Raw genomic sequence first — 21,211 nt, 5'->3', positions numbered from 1 at the left:
CATGTCATCCACGTAGACTTCCATATTTCGGCCGATCTGGTCCTTAAAAATTTGGCTGACCAGCCTCTGGTACGTGGCTCCAGCGTTCTTCAGACCGAAAGGCATCACCTTGTAGCAATAGGTGCCTTTGTCGGTGATGAAGGCTGTCTTCTCCTCGTCTTCCGGCGCCATCCGGATCTGGTTGTATCCGGAAAAGGCGTCCATGAATGTTAGCAATTGATGCCCTAAGGTGGAGTCGACGAGCTGGTCGATACTTGGGAGGGGGAAGCTATCTTTTGGGCAAGCCTTGTCAGGTCGGTATAGTCCACGCACATGCGCCATTTCTCGTTGGCCTTCTTTACGAGGACTATATTGGCGAGCCAGTCTGGGTAGGAGACCTCCCGGATAAAGCCGGTCCCGAGGAGTTTATCCACCTCCTCGGCCGCAGCTCGTTGTCGTTCCGGTGCGGAGCCCCTTTTCTTCTGCTTTACAGGTCTGCTGGTTGGCTTCACCTGGAGTCGATGGATCATGACCTCGGGGTCAATTCCCGGTACGTCCGCAGGCGACCAGGCGAAGACATCAGCATTGTCCCGCAAGAAACTAACGAGGTGATCCCTCTCGCAGGCGCCAAGACCGGAGCCGACCTGCACAGTTAGCTCGGAAAAATTTTCTTGCAGTGGAATTTGAACAAGAAGCTCACCAGGCTCTACTTGCTTCTTCCAAAGAGTGTCCCTTGCGTCCAGAGTTTCTATGGGTAGTGAGGGGCTCGCTGGCTGAACCGGCGCCTCGGTCGGTTGCCTTACTCTGTGGGCCGCCATGTAGCACTGCTTGGCAACCAACTGGTCCCCGCGGATCTCGCCTACTCCTTAGCCGGTGGGGAACCGCATGAGCAGATGGTGGGTTGAAACCACGGCCCGAAGGGCATTTAGCCCTGGCCGCCCAAGGATGGCGTTGTAGACTGAGAGCAGACGGACCACAAGGAAGTCCGTCCTCACAGTACTCTTCCGGGGAGCGGAGCCAACTGTGACAAGAAAGCTGGCCTCACCTTCTACCGGGACCGAATCTCCGGTGAATCCAACCAGTGGGGCATTAATTTTTCGGAGATGTCCTTCTGGCGACCCCATTTTTTGGTAGGCATGATCGTACAAAATATTGGCTGAACTTCCATTGTCAACTAGGACACGTTTTACATCAAACTTATTTACAATCATGGAGATGACCACAGCGTCATCATGGGGGGTCTCAACCCCTTCCAAGTCCTCGTCCGAGAACGAGATGACTTCATCAGCACGCAGGCGCTTCGGGGGGGCTCCCTGGGCTGTTGCTCCTGCCGAGACCCCTCCGATCATATTGATGGTGCCGGCGATGGGCCCGTTGTCGTCCGGGTTTTCGGATGGCATGGCGTTTTCCGCCGGCCTCCTTTCCTCGCGCCGGTTTCTCACGAACCGGTTGAGTATTCTCCGGCGAATGAGCGCCTCTATCTCGTCCCGGAGTTGGAAGCAATCCTCCGTGTCGTGCCCACGGTCTTGATGGAAGCGGCAATACTTCTTGGGATTGCGGGGAACTCCCGTATCCCGCATAGGAGGCGGGGGTCGGAAGAAATCCCGACCCTCGATTTCCATCAGGATCTCGGCCCGGGGGGCATTGACAGGTGTGTAGTTCTCGTACCTCCCTGGGTACGTCCGAGGCCATGGTGGAGATCTTGGTCGAGGTGGGGTCCTTCGCCGAGCTCGCCCCTGCTGCCGAGGGGGGCTCCTCAGCCGAGGGAGGTTCTTCTCTCGACGGGGGGATCGGCTTCTTTGTCGGCCGCGCTCCTCGCGGCGTTTCTTCTGTTTCCTCGAGGCGGGCTCAATCGCGCCCCGCCTGGAGGCAACTGCCTCCTCGGCCTTGGCATACTTCCGGGCTCGGGCCAGCATTTCGGTGAAGTCGGCCGGGAAGCTCTTCTCAATGGAGAAGAGGAATCGGTAGGAGCGAACCCCGGTCTTCAGAGCCGACATGGCTATCGACTGGTCTAGCTCGCGAACTTCCCACGTGGCGGCGGTAAAGCGGTCCAGATACTCCTTGAGGGATTCCCCCTCCTTCTGTTTGATGTCCAGGAGGGAGTCTGACGTCCGTTGTTGGCGCCGGCTGGCGGCAAAATTGGTGGCGAACTGCATGCCGAGTTGCTCAAAGGAGGATACCGTATTCGGCTTTAGTCCAGAAAACCAAAGCCGGGCGGTCCCTCGAAGAGTCGCTGGGAAGGCCTTGCAAAGTACAGCTTCCGAGGATCCTTGCAGAGCCATGAGGGCTCGGTAGCTCTCCAAATGGTCGAGAGAGTCGGTCATTCCGTTATAGGGCTCCACCTGAGGCATTTTGAACCTCGTTGGGACCGGCTCATCCTCGATCTGGTAGGAAAAGGGGGATTTGGTAGTGAACTCAAAGTCTCCCTCCTGCCTTGCCTTCCTACTGTGGAGCGCTGCGATCTGGCGCTCCAAGTGCTCAACTTTTCTGTCGAGCTCCCCAACCCGTGGGATTGTCGTCGTGGTCTGCTCCGGCTCGCGGTGGTCTGGGGCTGACTCAGCCTCAGAGGGTTGGGGTCTTCTGTTGAGATCTCCCCCCGGTAGCTCTCTCTGGGGGGAAGTCCGCTCCTCGTCGTTGGCTCTGGAAGAGCCGTGGAGATTCTGGCCTAGGGGAATTGGGCCGTTGGGAGGAAACTCCGGCAGGGCCTGGGCCTGCGGGGGGTGTGTTGGTAAAGCCTCCTCGCGCCGCAGGCCTTGAACGGCGGCGGCCAGGACTGAACTTGCTGCATCAAAGCATTGAATTGCTCCGGCTGAACCTGGGGAACCGGGTCAGTCGGAGTAGGTGGATTCTGGACGGAATGTCCAAGACTCTGAGGGAGGCGCCGGGAGGTATTGGAGGCTCCCTTGCTTCTCAACTTCATGATCGCTACTCGGGCCCTTCCTCTAGCGCCAACTGTTGCTGGAAATTGGACCCGGGGGTGATCGTCGGTCGAGGAGGGGGAGCGGCAGCGGAGCGGCTGTCCGTCGGCGAGTGGCGTCCTTCGTTGGGGTGCCTGCAAAAAGCCGGTGGCCAGGTCTTCCGGCGCCGGCCCTCCGACGCTCAAGTCAGAAGGGGGGCAATCTATGGGAGAAGAAGAAAGTGTGTTTATTAGTTTTTTTGTCCCCTCCCTCTGAAAAGCGAAGGTTCCCTTTTATAAGGAGGGTCGGTGTACCTGTGGTGTGATTGGACGAGGCCGCTTGTACGGCTCGATATGCCGCTCAGACTGGCGCACGATCAGGTGAATCATTGCATTGATGTTGGAGGCATGGCCGAGATCAGGGACTTATCATCGTTGATTGGACTCTGCTGGGTTGACTTGCCGTGGCGAGTTGCGGGTCTGTAGATAACTGGAGCCATGCGCATTAATTGTTGAGTAAGCCGGCGGTATGCATTAATTGTTGAGTAGGCCGGAGACTTTCATCAATTGTTGAGTGATCCAGGGGTTTGCAGAGATCACGCGTAATAAATGCTGGGACAGCGGCAGGGTATGGCCTTTGGCCAGACCTCTGAGGGGTACGGCCGTAGTAGGTGGCTGACGCGGATAAACCTTTGAGGTCGGGAATTCTCCAGATCGGAGGCTCTGAGGTCGGACGCCGACCTCAGTTGTCCGAGGTCGGCGATCATGCGGCCTTCTAGTGGCGGGGTTACTGTATTACCGGGGGAAAACCGCATTCCCCCAACACTTATAATTTAATCTTTATTCTTTATGAAATATATCTTTTTTTTGATAAAAATGAAAAATTAATTTTAGATATTTTTGATACTTTATGGCTAGAAATATTTACATCTATCTGTTATATGTCTTACTTGGTCTCTAAAAAACAGATAATTCATTATTATTTTTTATTTAGTCTATAATTAAAGTGTAATGATACTATTTGAAACAAAAATTATTAATTTTTTATATTATATTTTCATATCAAATAAGTTAAATTTTAATATTTTAATATAAATCCCGTCGAATCGGTAACTTAAGACTCTTGAGCAGGTCAATCTCCATGTGGGTTTAATAATCATGCCTCAAACTTTTAGTCATCTTACGTCCCTTGCAATTTACATAGTGAATTATATTACCATCCTTTATGATTATATAACTAATATCTATATCTACGATCTATGTAATTGTTATATCCATATTTGTATTTGTTAATATACATACACATATACATACTAGTATCTGGTCCATATCGATCTACCTACGGCCCCAATTGCAGGGCTCTGTCAAGTTTTATCGTGCTATAACGTTGTTCTAACCATTTTTGTGACATTCAATGTCACACCCATTTAGAAAAAGTCCAGCAGAGTACTCAACATCATCAGCAGACTCACACAGCATGTAGTGTAAGAAATCACAATTCCCTAACATGGTAATAAACTTTAGGTAAACAACTAAAGCAGCAGAAAAATAGAAAAATTAGAGTCTGATAGAAAAGGAACAGCAGGACAAAGATGCTACAACAGGTTACCCTCCTTTTTTGTTTCCAATAAGTTATGAAAGCATGATTCTACAATTTTCAGACCCCCACCCTCACCGAGCAAGAGCGTAACATAATTTTTTTTTGTTAACAAACAAGGTCAGCATGCTTAGCTCGCCCCCTCCAGTCAACACCCGATACATCTTTATTTTCTAGACTCGTGATTCTTTACAAGACCTTTAGTGCATTGGACAATGATATCATGATCGGAAGTTCAATGGCCTCTGATCTTCCTATATGTGTATCACTGTTATATACATCCTCCAGTTTAGGGAAGGCAGTTGACTGGCAGCTTTTGCATCCACACAAGAAACAGAGAAGGGAATGGAAGAAAAAAAAATGGAGACCTCATGCTGTGCTGTTCTCTAGCTTTGTATTTTTAAAGCATACACCAATACCTGAAAACAATAGAAGAAAGATCATTTTATAATAAAGCAGAACCACAGAAGCAGAAACTTGTTAACAATTTGATTAATTGCAGTGGCTCACCAGATCCCCTCGTTTGGCAGGGTAAGAAACATGAAGCTTAGCAAGAGATCCTTGTGCTTCCACTATTTGCAGGCCCTCTAATGGATCAGACTCGGTCTTATTCACTGTGGTGCAGGAGTTGATTGCCTGACTTCCAACTTTAGGCTTTCTTACATATATCTCAACTTCTTCAGCTTGTACAGATGTTTGCAGAGCAATGAACTGCATATATGCATATCTGCAATTATTCTCTAGTAGTAATACCTTCAAATATTAAGCAAATTAAGTGATTTAAACCAAAGAGTTGCTAGCAAGCAAGGAATCACTTGGCAAAGGTGTCTAATGCACAAGGTTGGACTGCAGCAAAGATATGGATGTTCCAATTTGGGCATACTTTGTTCATCCAGAGGGAGCAAGGTCAGGTGCACATCAAACTGAAATACAAAATCACAAAGCAGTGATCATGTTTACCAAAGTCTGGTATGTCATAAAGGAGCAAAAGCCAAAGGATTTTCCTTGCTCTTATTATACCTCAGCATCAGTTTCATCTAAATTACGGATGTGGTCCGCAAACTTGGCCATGCGCCCAAACCTGACAAGTCTACCACTTGAACCACTAGTATTACCATGTCTGGTTTGACTTCGTGTACCATTCTTACCCCATGCAAGCATCTCTCCTGCTCTCAAAGGTGATGTGCGTAGGTTTTCTCTGTTGACTTCTAGGTCATCATTTTCCTCACCATCAACATTGCATGCAGTTCTCGCTGGTGAAGACCGTGGCATTCCCCATCTTCTGCATCTCTTCTGTCTTACATCAGGAGAACGATCTTCAGCAGAAGAAGAATCTTTGCCACCATCATTACCATTTGCTTCCTCTTCATCGTCATCATCAGAGCAGGCAAGTGCACTATCCCGACCACCAATTCTACCTCGGACACGCAGATATTGTCCATGAGCTCGAAAATTCCCCCTTAATTTTCTTGCAAAAATGTCAGTTGTGGCTTTTGCAGCCCTTTTCCTACCAAGCGCTTCTGATTGTCGCCGAAATGTTTCAGCTATGGATGCTTGAATCTAGAAAAAAAAGGAGATTAAGTATAGATGATATACTGAATGAAAAGATGATATACTAAAAAAGGACACACATTTACACTTAAAGGCTCTTTATATTAGATAAGTAAGTCAACTAGACAACACTACCTTCTTATTGCGAGCTTTCTCTTCTTCACTAAAATCCAGTTCCTGCAGACAGAGAATGAAGCTATAAATCAAACAGTGCCTGAGAAACAAACAAATAGAAAATATAACCAATATAAACAAAAATAAATTATGGTAACTTCCTTACCTCTTCCTCGTACTTGTCAATATCTGGATATAAAGCTGCAATCAGGGTATCATAGTTTGGATCATCCCTCAAAGAACGCCGACTAGCACAATGCGTGCGGCATGCTGGACACTCATTATTCCTGAAGCGATGGTAGCTGAATTGTTAAGGTCACATGTCCAAATAACCATGGATTTAAGAGATCGATTGGTTAGCATTTGTTTTTTCTCATAATGCAGGATACATAAAAATACTGTAATCCTGTACAGTCAAAGAGTTAAAGATAGTATTATTTTATGCCATACCCAAGTCGCATCGATTTGTCAATACATTCCCTGCAAAAGCGATGCAAGCACTCCATAACCGTTCTTGTTTTCCTAATTATTCCTGGTGCATAGAAGGGTTCAGTAAGAAAAAGGGACTTTTCTTCGGTATAACTAGCTGTAGCATATGACTGCTTCAAGGGATATGTGGAATGGATCTGTTTTCCTTCTTACCCAGAACGCCGCCAGCAGAATCACATAAAAGTACTTATGAAATCAGAAATAGAATTCTGAAATTATGCAAAACAGGATCACAGGAATCAACAACATTCACTAATTTTAACATAGAAAATGGAATTCAAGTGCAGGTTTTTGCCAATCACCTTCTTTGAAGTTTAGCTGCTTATCGCTGGGTTTTGGGTTTGAGCTCAATGAATGTACTTGCAACTTTGAGAATATCATGATAGCAAGCAATTCACAAAAATATAAGCAGTGCCTAACATGCATGATGCGCCATACTTCTACAAGTTCATGAAGTCATGCCCCTACACGTATTGAAGAAGAATTCATATGCACAAAAGGTATGTTAAAAAATTATGGGTTGGTGCTCAAAACCTCTGAAAGTATTATGCATACTTTAACGACTGGAACTTAAGATGGGGAACAGCATGCATTTATAAGATGGTAAAATGACGATCTACCTGCTTCTGAATCTAACTTCAAGTAGATGATAAGTTTCAAGTCAATTCAATGTGCTAAATATCTCGAACAAGGAGTTCCTTAAATGCACCTACGAAGGTTTGTTGAACCAGCACCATGCCCCGTACCAATCAGTTATCGGTTCAGTATGGTACCAAATGATGATCTACCTGATTCTGAATCTAACTTCAAGTAGATGATGAGTTCCAAGTCTATTCAATATGTTAAATATCTCAAACAAGGAGTTCCTTAAATGCACACGCGAAGGTACGCTGAAGTGATACCATGCCCCGTACCAGTCAGTCATCGATTCAATATGGTACCGATGGTGTGGCATACTGGTTATCGGCACGCCATTTTTTATTTTTTTTCAACCTTTTTAGCATTTAATGAAAAGTAATCAAATCTTTTTTGTTTTATGAATGATTTAAGTCTAATTTGATGTTTCTTGATGCCTTTTGATATTCTTATAAAGGTTAAAATCCTAATTTGATGCAACCATCCGAATATGTTGATAGCAAATTTTGACCCATTAAGGTATTTTAGGCTATGTAAGATAGTAGTTACTGGAGAATGATGTGTTTGAAGCACCATATCCATATGGAAAGTAGCCGACATCATATACATAGAATCCCATATAGGATTCCGATCCTGACATGTTGATGGATCCTACCCCACATGTTGTCATCTACAGTAACTCCGTATCCACCATGACCTCGAGGATCTTGTCTCTTATACGCAATTGTATCCTAGTGGTCTCTCATTCGTACACCATGGTCCTTATCCTATATGGCATGAGTGAACTAGGATGCTCTGGTGAATCAAATCCCATCCTGGAGCTATGAGCCATATGCGATGGTCTGACCTCTCTGGCCACTAGATGCATCATCACTGCTACTCCCATGTGATCATGAGTGAGATAGCTCCCTCATATCTAAATCTAACTCCACTCTCTCCAATGGGACTTTGCCTTTGCCTTTGCCTTTATTCTCAGCTGTTTTCTTTTCTATTCTGCCTGCTCTGACTAGCTCCATTGCGATGATCAACCATACCCTCCTGACTGGCTAGATCGAGATAGCGTGACGGCCTCATCCAAGCATCTCTCGATCAAATCACTACAGGATGTCTACGACATAGAATCATTTGATGATCTGATCCCCACAGACTCCTCTACCTGATCCACTCGATGTGAGTGTGGGATGTTTTGTTTTGCCCATTGCTCCGCATCCATCCTAGCCTCGCCGGCTACAATACTAGCTGGTCGTGGAGGTAAACCTGGCTCGTTGAGGCTCCTGTTGCTAGCCCTCAAGCTAACCAATCATTAGATCCTCATCATCCTGTACCAAATCATTATGGAGTGGATCATTATACTTCAGCTCCACTTCCTCCTCGATATACTTAAGCCACAACCTTAGATTGTAATGCACGTAAACAAGATCGTTGAGGCATTTCTCTATGAGAAGATTCCTCTATTTGTAAAAGATCAAGATGAAGGTGGACCACTTGCGCTCGCAGCTATTGGAGGACACCATTTGCGAGAGAATTCAGATAGCAAGCTTTCTAAGATGTCGAGCTAACCCTCGAAATGAGACCAGCACTCAGCTGTAAAAACATTGAACAAAATTGCATATAAGATGGTGGTAACAATAAAATATCAACCAACCACCTAATAGCTATTGTTCATATGTAATATTTCTGGATTCATTATGATACCGCCCTTGGTGAGCACAGCTTCCCATTCACCAAAGTTGTGCAAGCCCTTCCTAAATAGTTTTGTTTGTGCAAAGAGATATGGCCCACGATCTTATAATATGTTGAATAAATTTAAAATTATGGAAGATATACCCCATCTAAATTAACTAACATCCTCGAGATACCACACTGTGACATTTAGATCAGGCATGATCTTTTATATCACACTACGTAAAGCGGACAGAAGTTCATTGTCCATTGCAATATCAGGGGATGTTGTACTAAAACTTTAGGTTCAAGCTGGTTCAGCCCGTACCAAACCGGTTCGGTCTCTGACTGGTCCGATACAGCCGTGAAAAATGATTTCGGCCCAAAAGGGGCCGAACCGAGCGGTATGAGCCCGGTATTGGTGCAAACTAGACTGGTTCGTACCGATACGCATGTGGTTCTCTGCACTGGGCAGCGCACCCGCGTGGCCGCGAGCTGGCGCGGTTCCCTGTGCTGCATAGCGCGCCCGCATGGGTCGAGTTGGGAACCGCGCGCGCTGCGCTCGAAATCGCACCCGAGCGCAGTTTCCTGCATTAGGAACTGCATGTAGTTCCGCAAGGGCGGGCTATTGACAATGGGCCCGCGCGGGGCATTTAATACCACTGTGGCATTTAAAGTCCGCACGCGCGTCCACACGTGCTTCCGCGGAGAAAAGGTGGCTGGTTTGGTACCGATTTAAACCAGTCTGATAGGCGACCGATATACCTACCGGTACCGATACGGCGAACCTTGGGTTCAAGTACTAAGCTGCCAATACAATTTGCAATTGTTTTAGTATGACATGACCAACTAGAAGACTACACAATGAATAACTATTTTAATGCATATTCTTACCTGCTAGACACAACTCCCTACTCATCTGGTAGTCCCACATATGCTCAATGATGTCTAAATACTCATAGGCATTCACTAGATCTACCTGTCCGATCTGCTCCTTAGCAACCATAATCATATGATAAAGCCCATCAACCGCTAACAGTCCACGGCCTGAAGCACAGGATATGTAGGCTTGATAGCCTTCACAACCCTCTCGTCCAGCATTTAGAATTGTTGGCTCGTCACCATGCTCTCCACATGGCTTCCCTCAGTGCCGACCCTCACATATCTACTCTCCTTCCACTCAGCACTAGCAAACATCTGATGCAATCTGCCTTCCTCTCAATAAGACTATCAAGTGCAATATAATTCATCACAAACCATATAATACCCAACCTCAATATTTCTCCTACAGTAAACTTCCTCGTTAAAGCTAGGACCCATGTGTGATTATGGACGAATCTAATGATAGACTAGGCTATCTCCACAACCTGTCTGACCCTACAAATCTTCTCGATATCCATCATTGTGAGGTTGATGTAGTGTGCACCAATGGTGTCTAGGAAATATGTGGCCACCTCTATCAACAACTCGCTAGCAACCTTATACTGTCCATTATTAGTGGCCATCTACACAACATTCTGCTCTTCCACGTGATCTATCACGTTCTCCATCAGTTTCAGAATGTACGTGTCGTGCACCTTATCTAAAGCATCAATTAACTTGTGGAAGAAGATTTTCATATCACAATAAGTCAGAAAGTTGATGATGCTTCGCATGTTGGAATTTTTCCAATCACACATCGCTGTCAATCCATAGGTACCCCACTTGCTCTAATATGAAGCCATTTAATTCTCAAGCTCCTTATTGTTGTCGTCAAGAAGCTCATCATAAATATCCTTCGGCCCTATAGGATCCACACTCTATGCTGCTCTATGTATCGAGGCGATGGTAGACTGGTAGTATATGTTGCCTGTCGTGCTAAAATGGAACCAGAATGCAACAGCTCTCCATATATCTTTCTTATCCTTCACTAGCATGATATCAATTCTCTACTACGCATTGCTACTAGAAAAAGCATGTAGATCAAGATCGTAGATAGTGGCCCCGGTGGTATCTCCGAAGGACTATTGCACCTGCTGCTAAATGCTCCTAGCATAGATACTATGCCTCTCCTACCTCTGTTGACGGCCTCCCTAACTAAGGCCCTCCCAAACTCTAGCTTTACCCACCAGCCCCAAAATCAAAGCCCAACTGGTATTGTGAGGACCCAAACTAAGCCCTATGCTTGGCCGCCACCTCTCGCTGCCACTAATCATCCAAACTTGCATGGAAGGTAGCCTCAATCTATACCTCATCATCTAGGAGCCCTCATCTGACACCCTAAAATGGTAGGAAGATGGCCCTACTGCTCGATGTTCCACTTATGTTCTCTTCCGGACAATCCTCTTCTTTGCTTCTTTGAAATTAGTGAAGTGCTTCTTCATCAGCTATCGGACCACCGGAGAGTATTTCTGGCACATCAAGGTAACCCCAGCAAAATGCTACTTTAGCCTAGTTAACTTGCCTCCTCTAAACTCAATGCCGCACTACTTGCATCTCCAGTGGTGCCAACTTGAGAGCATAACACCATGATCCCAGCGATGTCACGCTCTAGCTCCTTTCTCCTAAATGAATCCATTCCCGCAAGTGAACTGAACACGTCAAATATTTTTACTTTACCAGATATTTAGGTAATTAACTACGTGTAGTACTAAGTTCTTATATTTTTTTCACTTAACTAATTGTAATTTTTTTAAATTAATTCAATATATAAATAAAAAATATCTATGTTATTTTATTTTAATTCAGAAAAATGCAAAACCACAACATGGATGCTTCATTTATTATTATCTCAACTTACCATTATTTTGGAAAATAGTGAAATTTCAATATACTATAAAAAAAATATGTTTTCTGCTGCAAAAAAAATAATTCTCATTTATACCTATAAATAGTACTAGTTTTTCATAATATTTCCAACCCAACCCCACAAAACAGTTCAACTTTTGCAGAATTCAATCTTAAACATTTTATACAACTTGAAAAAACTGTTTCTCTGTGCCCTTTGAAATAATGACCTTTCTTTTCTCTTCACCTCGGATACCAGAGTCCTGATTACAGTACTTCCTAGGACAGATATAAACCACTGTGCAAGTTACAAGAGTATCTCTTCTCCAGGAACCAATAACTTTGGTCAAGAACTCTAGCAGAATTCTCTCATCTACCCTAGTTGTTGAAAAATGACACTACTGCTAAAGTTAAGGCATGTCTTTTCTCCAAGTTTAAAACTACCTTGTAATCGGCAAGAAGCATGCTAGCAAATGAGCTGGCACATGGTTTGGACTAAGAATTTTTAAACATGTTTCAGTTTGATTTGCAATAAAAGGTATGCAAAAGAATCATGAATGAAAACTATCCGAAACTCGACTCTGCATATCATGTTGAACAATGAACAAATTTAAGGGGTATTTGCAGCATAGATATTGTATAAGGATTCATTAATGTTGATTACCATACTCATCATGAAAATTATGCATACCTTACAAGTTACAATGTCACTATTTGTATTAGGACATAAAAGTAACAGAAATTTAGATTAAGCAAACAGAAGAACAAATAAAAACAAGAAAAAATAGGAAAAAAATATAAAATTGTTTTATAAGGTGTTTCATTTACAAATGGCCAGCAATTACAGGGTCTAACATCAATTTAGTAATTCACATGTCTTGTTACATTAGGCTTATACAAACACACACTTTCTGCATGTAAAGATATTTTCTTGATCCTAGTAGTATATGGAAAACATACAGGTATTTTTATGCACACTGAAGTGCCTTCCTTAAGATTCACATTGATACAGAAGGATCTAGACTAGTTTTATACTGTAGAGTTCTAACATCAAATAAAGCCCACTTTCAAGGACTGTAACAGTCATATGCACCCCTTACTTTCATATCTCATGTCTCTCAACAAGTAAGGAAAAATAATGATCCCCAGCAGCACTTTAGGTTTAAGCTTACACCAGAGTCTAAATAATAGGGTATATTCCACCCAAAGCACTTCATAGAAAAATCCACTATATGCAACATTACTCAATATGACTACCATAACTGGAGATTTCCTGAACCATATTTGGAGTGAATATGTAGAATTTGATTCACCAAAGAAGTGGGGAAGAAACTGAAGACAACAAAAGGCTACCAGAGCTACTGATGGAGGTAGAGTTTTAGGATACAGGGGGCAAAAGATAGAGTCAAAAGCTTTCTGAATGTTTCAATTAAATCAAATTGAATTCCCTTGCAAATGCTATCAAACTTATAGGAATCTCCAACTAGAAATGGTTGAACCAAAAGCAAACGGGGACACCAAGACAGCATAGAGCTTGATATTACACTTCAAAGAGCTAGAGGGATTAGAACAGAAAAATCTATTAAAGATTTGTATGCATTATGCATACCTGAAGAAATAGTATATGTGCTCTTACATTCAGATTTGGTTTTAGTTCAGTCACTTTACTTTGAGTTCTATGTTTCACACGATATGCTGTTTTATTGAGTCTTACAGGTTTTTGTCAAGTTCCGCAATTTCTCATCTAATTTCAAAGGCCATTTTTCTAGTGGAACTGTGCATCCTCCCTCAGGTTGGATTGTCGTCTACAGGTGGGTATATATCCTTTCAAGTTTACAAGCATCATTTGATACTTATATTCGAGCATTTAGATATACGAAATCGTACAATAATGAATTTACACGAATTCCTGATCTATTTTGATTTTCCTTTTTCTCTTATGGTGGAATATGTATCTTTCTCAACTTCTTCTGCCTCTGAATTCTATCCAAAAAAACTAAGTTGTATAGTTACAGTTGCGGCATATCATGGAAGCAATATACAAATTGAGGTGGGTATATATCCTTTCAGGTCTATAAACATCATTTGATACTTATATTGGACCATTTAGATATAAGAAATTGTACAATAATGAATTTACATGAATTCCTGATTTATTTTGATTTTCCTTTTTCTCTTCTGGTGGATTATGTATCTTTCTCAACTTCTTCTGCCTCTGAATTCTATCCAAAAAGACTAAGTTGTATAGTTAAAGTTGCGGCATATCATAGAAGCAATATACAAATTGATTATATATATAATGTGTGTATCTGCATGTATTTAGAAGACTATTAAAACATACGTGCACAAAACAAAGGTACCTATTATATAACATGCTTGATAATAATTTGTACCCTATGTCCCATCATCTAGATAAATAAAGGGTTTAACTTAAGAAGATCAACAATAGTAATGAGAAACCAATAGCAACTAATCATTGCAATAAATTGTAGCACTGAAAACCAGTATAAGTTTAACAAATAGTCTAGCAAATATTCATACCTAAGCATATAGGGCATTGGACTTCTTTGCGTATGTCCATTAATTTCACAAGGATAAATCTGGGAAGGAAAAGAGTAAAAAATTATTTCCATAAGATGAACAGGCATCAATATAAATCTTGCAATATAGATATTGCAGATGCATGGACGTGCACAGGTGAATGATCAAATTTATGCAGACCAATTAGTTTCACATCATACTAACTAAAGAAATTTACAGCTTGCAACATGAATTCCATACAATTGAGGTAACCAAAATAGATGAAAAATAGTCAGTGCTTCTTTAAGCTTCGGCAGCCTGTTATAGCTCAAGCTTTCACTAGCTGACATGCAACAGTCAGCATAAAACAACAAGCATTTCTCCATAGGTGTCAGCACAAGTACATTAAGTACATGATGTACAGGCACAAATTAGCATTGCATATGAGCTCAAGCTGTGGCTTCCATATATTGAGTTTGTTCAGGTCTCCATATTCTATAGAACAGTGAAAAGAAAATTTAATTGAGCATAGGTGAGGGTAAGTCACACAAGAAAAAACAATACACGAACACAAAAAGTGAGACAGGTCAACATTCGATCAGTTTTTGATCTAAAAATAATAGAACATGAAAGTCTCATTTTCTTTAACATAAAAATACAATGCCATAAAAGGTAGCTCGACATAAAATAGTATTGGCAATGGATGCATACATAGAATATCAAGGTACAATCAAGGTTTCACCCTACATATGTGTGCTGTCATGTATGAGATTTTACTCAGTGGTCCATTGATGGCAAGAAACTTATCCATTTACATCCGTGTTTGACAACAAGAAAGGGATGAACTGCAATAGTGAAGCCTCATGTCATTTGGAGATTAGTCTGTCTAAAACAACAAGCAAGGTCACAAAAATATTTAAGATCATGAATTACAAATATCAATGGTCAACCATCAAATTTAGTAAGCAAAGTGGAGAATTCAAGAAGTGATAGAACTCGAACAGAGCTCTTTCAACTTAGAGAGGACAAGTGATAAAGTATTAGAGAAGAAGTATGGTGGCCACCAAGTTAAAAAGAGCATGCAGTAGATACACAAGCAGCAACAATAACATGCATGTGGAGTGACAACTTTTAAACAAATAATTACATTGCAGATCTCATTATGGTGAGACTGCTTTATGAATCAACTTGATCCTTATTACTCCCAGTAATTATAAGTAATTAAATTCACAACATGGATTAAAGTGTCGATCAAGAAGTCAGGTGCTGGCCATGTCATGCTGTTCCAATAGGGTGCCAGCACTAGGCACACATGTGTTCTGCAATACTGTGCATATCATAGGGTATCAACCTGCACCAGTCCATAGCTACCAACCATGCCAATTTGGCATCGTTGATACAGCTCAATACTGAAACACAGCAGCAACTACCACATTACCAACCATTGGCCAACATGCCCATTGGCACCAACACTTGAATACTTGGTTCCAATCAACACACTCAATAAGGCACAATCCAAGCTGCATCCATTGGTTAGCACGCTGTGGTGCCAGTGAGTGACAAACTATTAGCGCCAATGGAACCATACCAACCGACAATACCTCAATGCGCATTCAAAATAAGGTTCATTGGGGTACACAAAAACATGACCAGGGGTGACGATATCTGAACCGAACCACCAACTTACCTGAGTTTGTCAAAATTAAATGAGTTTGGATAAGAGCTTTATGTAATCGAGCAAAGTTTGGGTCACTTGAGACAACCTGATTATAAGTGGGTTGAGAATGGGCTGGGACCCAAGACCCAAACGTCAGCATAGGTTCAACAAGCCCTCAAAACCTAGCCCTATGACCCTGAGATAGTAGTAGTAGTGCAGTGGCTCATGGGCTAGTCAAGGTTTGGTTCGAGTGATAGGAATGCCTTGGAATTCATGATTAAAAGAAAGAACCAAAAATACTAAAAAAAATGTAGAGCCGACAAGGTTTAGAATTTTTCACATGTTCTCCACTTTAACCCCCCCCCCCCCCCAAAAAAAAAATAAATAAATAAATAAATAAATAAATAAAATAAAATCAGACCCAGCCCATCCCCCACCCCCCCCCCCCCCCCCCCCCCACCCCCCTCTCAAACCAAAAAAATAAACAACAATACATGTTGAAAGAAAATTTTGAAGTAACAAGAAAAACTTGAGTGTGAGGGCCTAGAGATATCAGAAGTGAGTACAGTACATGCCAATTTATAGTGCTGAGACACAGAAATTTATCAAATATTGTATATACTGCATTAGTTGGAACTACAGTATATTCATCTAGGCATCAGCACAAATATATGCAAAATGTAGCAAGGCCTGGACAACAATATAGTGAAAACACTAAAAGAAGAATAGTAAGTCAGAATGTGTAAGATGCACAACACATTATCATGTACGAATCTAAGACCTCTAAGTCCGCATCGATATTATGTACTTATATGAGATTTCAAAGTAATAATAGTTTTGAACTCAAAAGACATAAAAGCATTGAGCATCTGGAAGTTCATAAATATCTCTACCTCCCTGCAGAAATGAAAGGTGACATAAGAAGAGCCATGAGAATTGTTAAACAATATGCAAAGAAATTGCTCACAGGGATTGGCGCCTCAACTTAGGACAGAGACTTAAGTAATTCTTTAACAATTTACAAACTGCTGTACTAGCCCATCCATTCTAAGCCATTTAAGAGCTTCCATATGGTACCATGAAGCATTAGTACAGAGTGGCTGAAACAATAGTTGATCCAACAGAGGAAAGAGCAATTATATCAAAAGCTTAAAGAACTGGAGCATCTAAGAATTGTTTGCATGATATAAACAAAATATCAGACACCATTTAGTTAAATGGTGAACATTTGATATTCTCATAGTTGTTTTGAAGTAGGGGGAGTCCAGGATGCTAGGTTAGATATGCAGTGAAACTAGGAAGAATGAAGTTGACAGTGAGAACAACAAAATACTTTTTATATGTGGCATAAAGGGCAGGTCAAGTAAGCAAAATCACTAAAGATGGTCAAAGCTTGTGCATGTAACTCAAAGAAGGCTTGAAAGGAGGGGTGATAAAGAAGAGTTTGACAAAATTAGCCAGTATGGATTTATAGATACTTTGACTTCAGGGAACTTGACTTTGAATATGAAATAATGTGTAGGTGGAACATGCAAAACCTACCCCAAATAGCCAGGATGGATAAGCCTAATATTATTATGTTTATATTCATGTTTGTTCTATTCACTTTTTTCCCTCTTATGACATAAATAATCCATGGTACAGAAAATTGACAAAACATCAGAAGTCATAGCTTCAATTGAACAAAGTTTTAGTATTGCTACTTTGCTAGTATGTAATAACAAAAAATAATGTTTTAACTTAAAAAAAAAAAAAGGAGTTGAAGTTCTAGGAATAGAATGTGGGAGCGGAACCCAAATTGAAGCATGTTGGAAACACCTCAAATAAAAATCATATTCATCGTCTGCTTATTTGACTATAACTTTGGATCCATGAGTAATCATAATAATCTTTAATAAAAGATGATCATATTCTATGATGCAGCTCTATAATTCAGAAGCTGGAAGGTAGCACTACCCGACCATATGAAACATACAGAACTGCAAGGATTAGAAACTATCAAAGAAAGACCACCTAAGAAATTATTAACGGGGACCTAGTCATACTAACAATCATAACTTTTAAGGCTTGTGGTATCTGGTAAAGGTCAAATATGCTGTCCATCTTTTCTGCTCCTTTAATTCAACTCGCACATCCTCTGCAAATGGAAGCATCTGTTTTATCCTAAATTAAATCAGCTTATACCTCATAGTGGTTTTCCCTAACTCACAGCGCACCATATCGTTGCCTCTCCACTGTTCCCGACACTGCCTTCAACGATTATCATGATCACCAACGCAAGGAAGTGATCACGAATATATACCATCACGCTCCTCTCGAAAAGAATTTTAAAAACAATACCCCCACTCATATGGAAGGGCGTCAAAGCTCATGCAGATAATTATTACATAAACAAATTACTCGAAAACAGGAACAACAGAAGAAAACAAGACGTCGACCAGCCACAACCCATGACATCGGACCCATTGAAGAAACACACCAACACGAACAAAAATAGCATGCATGTGGCCGAGAGACGGCTATCATCTTCATCCCCAAACCAAACAGAGATAAAAACCCAGCTTACCCCCACCTTCCATCATAGTAAAGAACAATATTCCACCACTTCCCCAGTCCCAATCAGAAATACGATAATAATCAAGTCATAGGTGGAAGGGAGGGAGGAAGGGAGGGAGGGAGGGACCGAGGAAGAGATAGAGAGAGGAGGAGGAGGGCAACGTACTCTTCTTTGTCAGCTGCATCAGCGGAAGATTGGCTGCCACCTTCGCCGTCGGAATCTAGAGAAAAGCAACCAAAGATGGCACGAGAGAAAAGACGTTGAGATCAAGCGGTGGCGGATAGAAAAAAACAGACAGAGAAAGGGAGAGGTTGTCACCTTTACCGCCATCTTCTTCCTGCGGCAGCTCCGGTGGTGGACTGGGCTGCGGCGGCTGCTCGCCGTCGCCTTGCGGCAGCTGTTGCTGCTGCTGGGACGGGCGGGGAGGCGGCAAGGGAGACGAGTCGGTGGGGACGCCAAGGTGGTCGGAGGGCGGAGGGAGGGGGCGCTTCTGGGCGGGCATTTTTTTTCCTCTTGCTCTCTCCTTTTCGAGAGGTTATGAGGTGGGAGAGGGGAGGTTGGAGGAGCTCCGACGCTCCTCCGTTCCTACCGGTAGGGATGGCTTATAGGCGGTGGGCTCACCGCAAGGGAGACGCCCGCGGTTGCGTGAGAGCGAGGGGAGGAGGGCGGTGGGGAGAGCGGAAGGGGAAGGGGTCCGATGGAAAGGAGGGGGGGAAAGGGGAGGCGCTCGCGGTCTGACCGGATTTATCGATCCCAATTAGGCGACAGAGCACATGCAGCGGCGCACCTAGGTCTCTCCGACCCTCTCCTATTATTATTCCTTTTGTGTGTAGGATGCAACGCCGGTTTAGAGATACCTCGGTGCGCGCTGCCGGTATTGGTGGGGTGGACGTGGGGACCGCTTGAAGAAGAGCGACAGGTGGAGGTACGAGCAGCGGCGCGGGGGCACGTTTCTGGGTGGGACATGAAGCGTCTGGGACTGGGAGGCGCGGGTCCAGAACGGCGACGCCGCTTGACCATCGCGTTTTTGGCGACTGGTGTGTGGTTCCAAAATAAGGTGATGTTAACGATTTTTTTAACATGAGCTGTTATTGGATGCTTGATCTTGTCATGTGTTATGTACAGGATTAATTGCATGATGCATGATGCATGATGCATGATGCATGATGCATAAGAAACATGGATGCTATATGTTAGAGAATGCAGACATAAGTACGTAGAAGAAAGGCGATAGGACTTTACCTCCTGGCTCCTGCGATAGTTGTCCAAGTAAAAGAGAAATTAATTACTCACGAGTCATGCACTTCTAATATCAAGAGGACTCTTCTAACCTATATCTAACCGAATTTGCCTTTATTAATTGAAAAACACAGACCTTACTTTATAGAGACTAGGTTAGAAATCCTCTTAACATTGGACAACATTTTGGCAAATTCAAGTAGGTCATTAACTATATTTATAACCTTAGTTTCAATTGGGTAACCACTTATTTGGCATGTAGGCGGCATTAAGTCTCCTAGGGAGATGTGTCAAAGATTCTTTCATGATATTAATAATATGGATTATGGAACCAGAATAAATCCACCATGGATTAGTAGGAGCATCAACAAAAAATGATTCATGATATAATAGTGATAATGAGATTACCTTTTCTTTCAAACCATTTCTTAAACTTTGGGCAACCTTTCTTCATATGCTTCTTTTTTTTTCATAGAAGAAACATATAAACTTAGTGCCCTTCATGGGTTTTTGTCTTTCTTCTTCTCTTGTGGGTAAGGCTGCAAACAGATCAAGTTGACTTGTGATCCGACCCGATCCACTTAGACCCAATCTGACTCCTTTTAAAAAATTCGTAGGGCCGGGTCGGATTCTAAAATTAGACTTATTCCATTTTTGGGACTGAGTCTAGATTTTCTGAATTCTAACCCGACCTGACCTGACTTAACCCGATTCATTTGAAATTTGAGCAATTTTGAGTTTTCAACCGTACGACTTGACTTGACCTAGCCCAAACCTGGTAAACTATTTGGGCCAGCAGGCCGCAGGGGTGCAGAATCTATGCAGAACCTACCAAATTCATAGCAAAATTAATCATCAGGCAGCAGCAAGTGAATCTTATGCGAAACTTCATCACAAGTCATAAATTAAAGATAATTCTAGATTAAGAAATCAAGATCTTCTATAAAATTATACTGAAAAAGTCAGCATCTCAAGGAAAACATGGTGATGTTGAACTTTTTAGTGAAGCTAAAGAACTCTATTTACCACAAAGGCATAATCCTTGTCACTCATTTGAAGAATAAATCTAGTGACAGTGTGTTTTGCAGCTAAATGCTTCCACGCTGGGGGCTCTCAATTGATTATAAATATGAATGGTGTGACTGAGAGTCAAGCAAATTAGGTTGTGGTTGCTAGTTTGCAAGATAGACATCAAAACTTGCTCAACAAGTAGCATGTCGGTTTGATATCCTGAGTACGCTAAACATATACCTAGTGTTGTTAAGCTTATTACACCATGGCAAGGTCACATCATATGCTCATATATGCATGTATATCAAGTTTTCCTCCATCAGAGCTCAAAGAAACCAACAAGAAAGAGCATTGAAACATAGATAAATTCTGGCCTAGCATCCAAGTTATGTCATACTTCTACGATGTAATTTTATACATGAACCCGACCTGGACCATCCTTGACCTCAATTTTTTGAATTGGGAGTGGGTTATACATGGACTGACCTGATCCGAATGACCCGTTGGATCAACAATTGTAGTCGTTGACTTGACCCG

At 42.5% G+C, this 21,211-nt stretch overlaps 1 protein-coding gene across 1 annotated transcript; it reads right to left on the bottom strand.

Annotated features, from left to right (window-relative positions):
* Positions 1–4,445: 4,445 nt before the first annotated feature.
* On the bottom strand, positions 4,446–19,226 carry LOC103696416 (putative E3 ubiquitin-protein ligase RING1a). The gene is made up of 10 exons (XM_008778030.4): positions 18,743–19,226; positions 18,590–18,644; positions 14,232–14,290; positions 6,588–6,669; positions 6,304–6,424; positions 6,159–6,200; positions 5,493–6,032; positions 5,288–5,395; positions 4,983–5,183; positions 4,446–4,891 (listed from the first exon to the last, which is right to left on the bottom strand). Exons 1-10 carry the CDS (start codon positions 18,924–18,926, stop codon positions 4,859–4,861), a joined length of 1,425 nt encoding a protein of 474 aa, XP_008776252.2. The 5' UTR covers positions 18,927–19,226; the 3' UTR covers positions 4,446–4,858.
* Between the last annotated feature and the right edge of the window lie 1,985 nt (positions 19,227–21,211).

Source organism: Phoenix dactylifera, chromosome 11 (assembly GCF_009389715.1).
Source record: "Phoenix dactylifera cultivar Barhee BC4 chromosome 11, palm_55x_up_171113_PBpolish2nd_filt_p, whole genome shotgun sequence".
NCBI lineage: Eukaryota > Viridiplantae > Streptophyta > Magnoliopsida > Arecales > Arecaceae > Phoenix > Phoenix dactylifera.
Note: the sequence above shows the minus strand (reverse complement) of the source record. Positions and strands in the feature narration are given on the sequence as shown.

Excerpts from the sequence above, each read along its gene's own strand:
- LOC103696416 (XM_008778030.4), bottom strand. The coding sequence starts at position 18,926 with ATGCCCGCCCAGAAGCGCCCCCTCCCTCCGCCCTCCGACCACCTTGGC. Across the intron at positions 5,396-5,492 it reads TAGATGAAACTGATGCTGAG|TTTGATGTGCACCTGACCTT; the intron begins GTATAATAAGAG and ends TTTGTATTTCAG. Across the intron at positions 5,184-5,287 it reads GCATTAGACACCTTTGCCAA|TTCATTGCTCTGCAAACATC; the intron begins GTGATTCCTTGC and ends GCATATATGCAG.